At 39.9% G+C, this 3,376-nt stretch overlaps 1 protein-coding gene across 1 annotated transcript; it reads left to right on the top strand.

Moving 5' to 3' along the window:
• Positions 1-653: 653 nt before the first annotated feature.
• LOC106091492 (putative gustatory receptor 93c) lies at positions 654-2,994 on the top strand. Its single transcript, XM_013258029.2, has 2 exons — positions 654-728; positions 2,691-2,994. The coding sequence occupies exons 1-2, from the start codon at positions 678-680 to the stop codon at positions 2,886-2,888; spliced, it is 249 nt and encodes an 82-aa protein (XP_013113483.2). The 5' UTR covers positions 654-677; the 3' UTR covers positions 2,889-2,994.
• Positions 2,995-3,376: the final 382 nt, after the last annotated feature.

The following is a 3,376-nucleotide window of genomic DNA, read 5'->3' as shown; positions in this document are numbered from 1 at the left end:
TGAGCTTTCGTTATAGAGAACGCTTTGTTGTGGTCACTAGTGGTCTGCTGAGGCTGCTGCAAAGCGTGGAAATTTTCCATCACAAATTTGAGTTATTTCAGTGGTCACATTTTGCCTTCCTGGCTATAAAGATTCTAATATATGCCTATGAAATCATCTGCTCGTTACAGGAAATGGTTATGGCCTTTGAGGATTGGTCGCATACGGCAGTAACCATTTTGGAAATGTATCTGATGCTTAGCGTTTGGTCCATTTTCCATGTGACCTCTATAGTGTACATAATCATCGATGCCTTATTTGGATCGTTGAACGACTATATAAAACACAATTTCATACCGCGACTCCAAGCGCTGCAATCACCCTTTGGAGTAATCAATTCATACGACACTGATTTCGAAAGTTTACAAAACGATTTCAGAACTTTTTCAGAGTTACTCTCCCAGGTTCATCATGTGGGCTTGCAGTTGCATCGAATGTGGGAAATTCCGGTGTTGTCGGCCATATTCTATATTTACTGTAGCAATATTTGTATGGTGTATTTTATGGTATACCAATATTTTGCTAACGGTGTGATAGAGTTCCGCTATATTGTGTTTATGCTTAAGATATTCTTCGATATCGCTTTGTTGTCCCTAACTGGCCATAGAGTGGTTAAGGCTTCAAAATTGATTCATTATATGAGATTGGAAAATATTGTGCTGGATGAGAATGTCGAGTGGGAGAGACAGGTGAGTATCAACTTGACTTTACCTTAAAAGTACAAGTCATTGTTCAATGTATAACAAAATATTGATCTTTTTAGTAGCTATATCTAAAAATAAACCGATGTGAACCATATACGACACGGATGTCGAAAAGCCTAACACAAGTCACTGTGTCAAATTTTAGTGAAATCGGATTATAAATGCGCCTTTTATGGGGCCAAGACTTTAAATCGAGATATCGTTCTATAGACAGCTATATCCAAATCTGGACCGATTTGGGCCAAGTTGCAGAAAAATGTTGAAGAGCCTAACACAACTCACTAATAAAAATTTCGGCGATATCGCATTATAAATGGCCTTTTATGGGCCCAAAACCTTAAATCAAGAGATTGGTCTATATGGAAGCTATATTCAAATCCGGACCGAACTATACCAAATTGAAGAATGATGTCGAAGGGCCTAACACAACTCACTGTCCCAAATTACGGCGACATCGAACAATAAATAAGCCTTTTATGGGCCCAAAACCGTAGAGATCGGTCAGGTGGTGACAGGTGACAGCTAAATCCATATCTGGACCGATCTGTGCCATATTGCAGAAGTATGTCGAGGAGCTTATCTTAACTCACTGTCTCAAATTTCGGCGACCTCGGACAATAAATGCGCCCTTTATGGGCCCAAAACCTAAAATCGATGGATATAGCTGCCATATGGCATCGAGAGATCGGTCTATATGGCAGCTATATCAAAACCTGAACCGATCTGGGCCAAATTGAAGAAGAATGTCGACACATCTCACTGTCCCAAATTTCAGCAAAATCGGATAACAAATGTGGCTATAATGGGCCTAAGAACCTATATCGGCGGATCAGTCTATATGGCAGCTATATCGAAATCTACACCGATCGAGACCAAATTGACCATGGGACTTAAATGAAATTGAATTTCATTTAAGTCCCATATTGTGCCGATCGGTCTACGTATCCGTTTGGAGGGACTTTCAAGGTGGCTTTTGCGAAGGGGCGGCCCTCCTAAACCTGATCCCATATTTTAGTACCGTATTTTACTCCGAATTACTTTTCACTTGAGTCCCATATTGTAACCATAACTATTCCGATTTTGGGTTATGTTTTTGGCATGAGGGGGAGGGTCCGTTCCCCTTCCGATACCGAAAAATTATATAGCCTATAGCCCTTCCAGACCAACCAACACAATATGCGAAAATTTCGAGAAAATCGGTTCTGCCGGAACAAACAAACCGAGTCCCATATATCCGTGATTGGCTAATGTGCCCATTTTGGACGTATTTGTGGGGATGGAGTGACCCCCTATACTTCGACATGAATTTATATGCCAGATTCGTTATCTACTCCCGCATACTTTTCATTTGATACCCATATTGTCCTTATCGGTCCACTTTTTAATTTGGGTGGTGTTTTTGGGGTAACGTTGGAGGGTTCGCCCATTAATAAATTATAAATCCTATTCCTACTTCGTGACCATATTCGTAATCTACTTCCGATTACCTTTCATTTGAGTCCCATATTGTCATGATTGTCAAATAAACCTATTTTAAGGGGTTTTGGGGCTGGGGCGGTCCCCCCAGGTACTTGGACTCAGCTTTTGTTATGAAATTCGTATCTACTCTTGAATACCTTTCATTTGAAGCCTTTATTGTCCCGATCGGTCCACTTTTATGTTTGGGTAGTATTTTGTGGTAAGGAGGAGGGTCCGCTCCCCTCCCGATATCAAAAAAAATATACAGCCTATGTTTCCTTCCAGACCAACCTACACAATCTGTGAAAATTTCAAGGTAATCGCTTCAGCCGTTTTTGAGTCTATACGGAATAAACAAAGAAACCGACAAACAAACAAACATACAAACAAACAAACACAAATTGAATTTTATATATACGATATGTAGATATTCGATAAGATTTGGCGCTAAAGGTATGGTAATTCATTTTTTGTGATTTTTCATTTTAGGTGGAATTATTTCTGTATCGCCTCAACTTGTATGACTTCAAATTGACTATATTGAATTTTTTCGATGTAGGAAATTCCATGTCGTTGGCCTTTATATCCGGCATTTTCACAGCATTCAGCATTTTCACGCCATTCGCCATAAAGGACTATCGCATACAAAAGTTTTTGGAAAATCGAAATTACGCTGTAGCCAATTGATATAGAAAACCAGATGCCATAGAAAACCAAAAAACCATGAAGGAGACCAGGTGACAGCGGCATAATGACAATTCTCTACAAAAACAGTCGAGCAAAGGATTGTTGCGCCAACGACAGCCCCTTAAAAATTTATTGCCATGGAAAAATTCATTAAATACAATAAACACACCTGTGAAGGCATATTTTTTCCACATTACAAATTCAATGCGAAATGAAAACTCTAGAGGCTGGGGTTGGAAGTGGTAGGCGTTTGTTTTCACAATTTTTGCGTGACCAAAAATTATGGTGTGACCACCGTGCGGTTGTACTCATGCCGTAGACATAAAGTTGATCTTTTGTTAAACACATGTATGGACTAGGAATTTACGGTCATATGGGGTGTGTGGAGGCAGTTTGGGCAGGTGTCGCTGCATATTCGCGTTCCGATTTAAATTTGCGGTCAGCTTAACGTGTTTCAGTTGTAAACTGTACGCTTGATGTAAATCCAC

This window comes from Stomoxys calcitrans, chromosome 2 (assembly GCF_963082655.1).
Source record: "Stomoxys calcitrans chromosome 2, idStoCalc2.1, whole genome shotgun sequence".
Lineage (NCBI taxonomy): Eukaryota > Metazoa > Arthropoda > Insecta > Diptera > Muscidae > Stomoxys > Stomoxys calcitrans.
This window is presented reverse-complemented; position numbering and strand designations above follow the sequence as displayed.

Bases quoted from the DNA above. Each gene is read 5' to 3' on its own strand.
- LOC106091492 (XM_013258029.2), top strand. From the start codon at position 678: ATGAGATTGGAAAATATTGTGCTGGATGAGAATGTCGAGTGGGAGAGA. The intron at 729-2,690 runs GTGAGTATCAAC...TTTTCATTTTAG, and splicing joins ATGTCGAGTGGGAGAGACAG to GTGGAATTATTTCTGTATCG.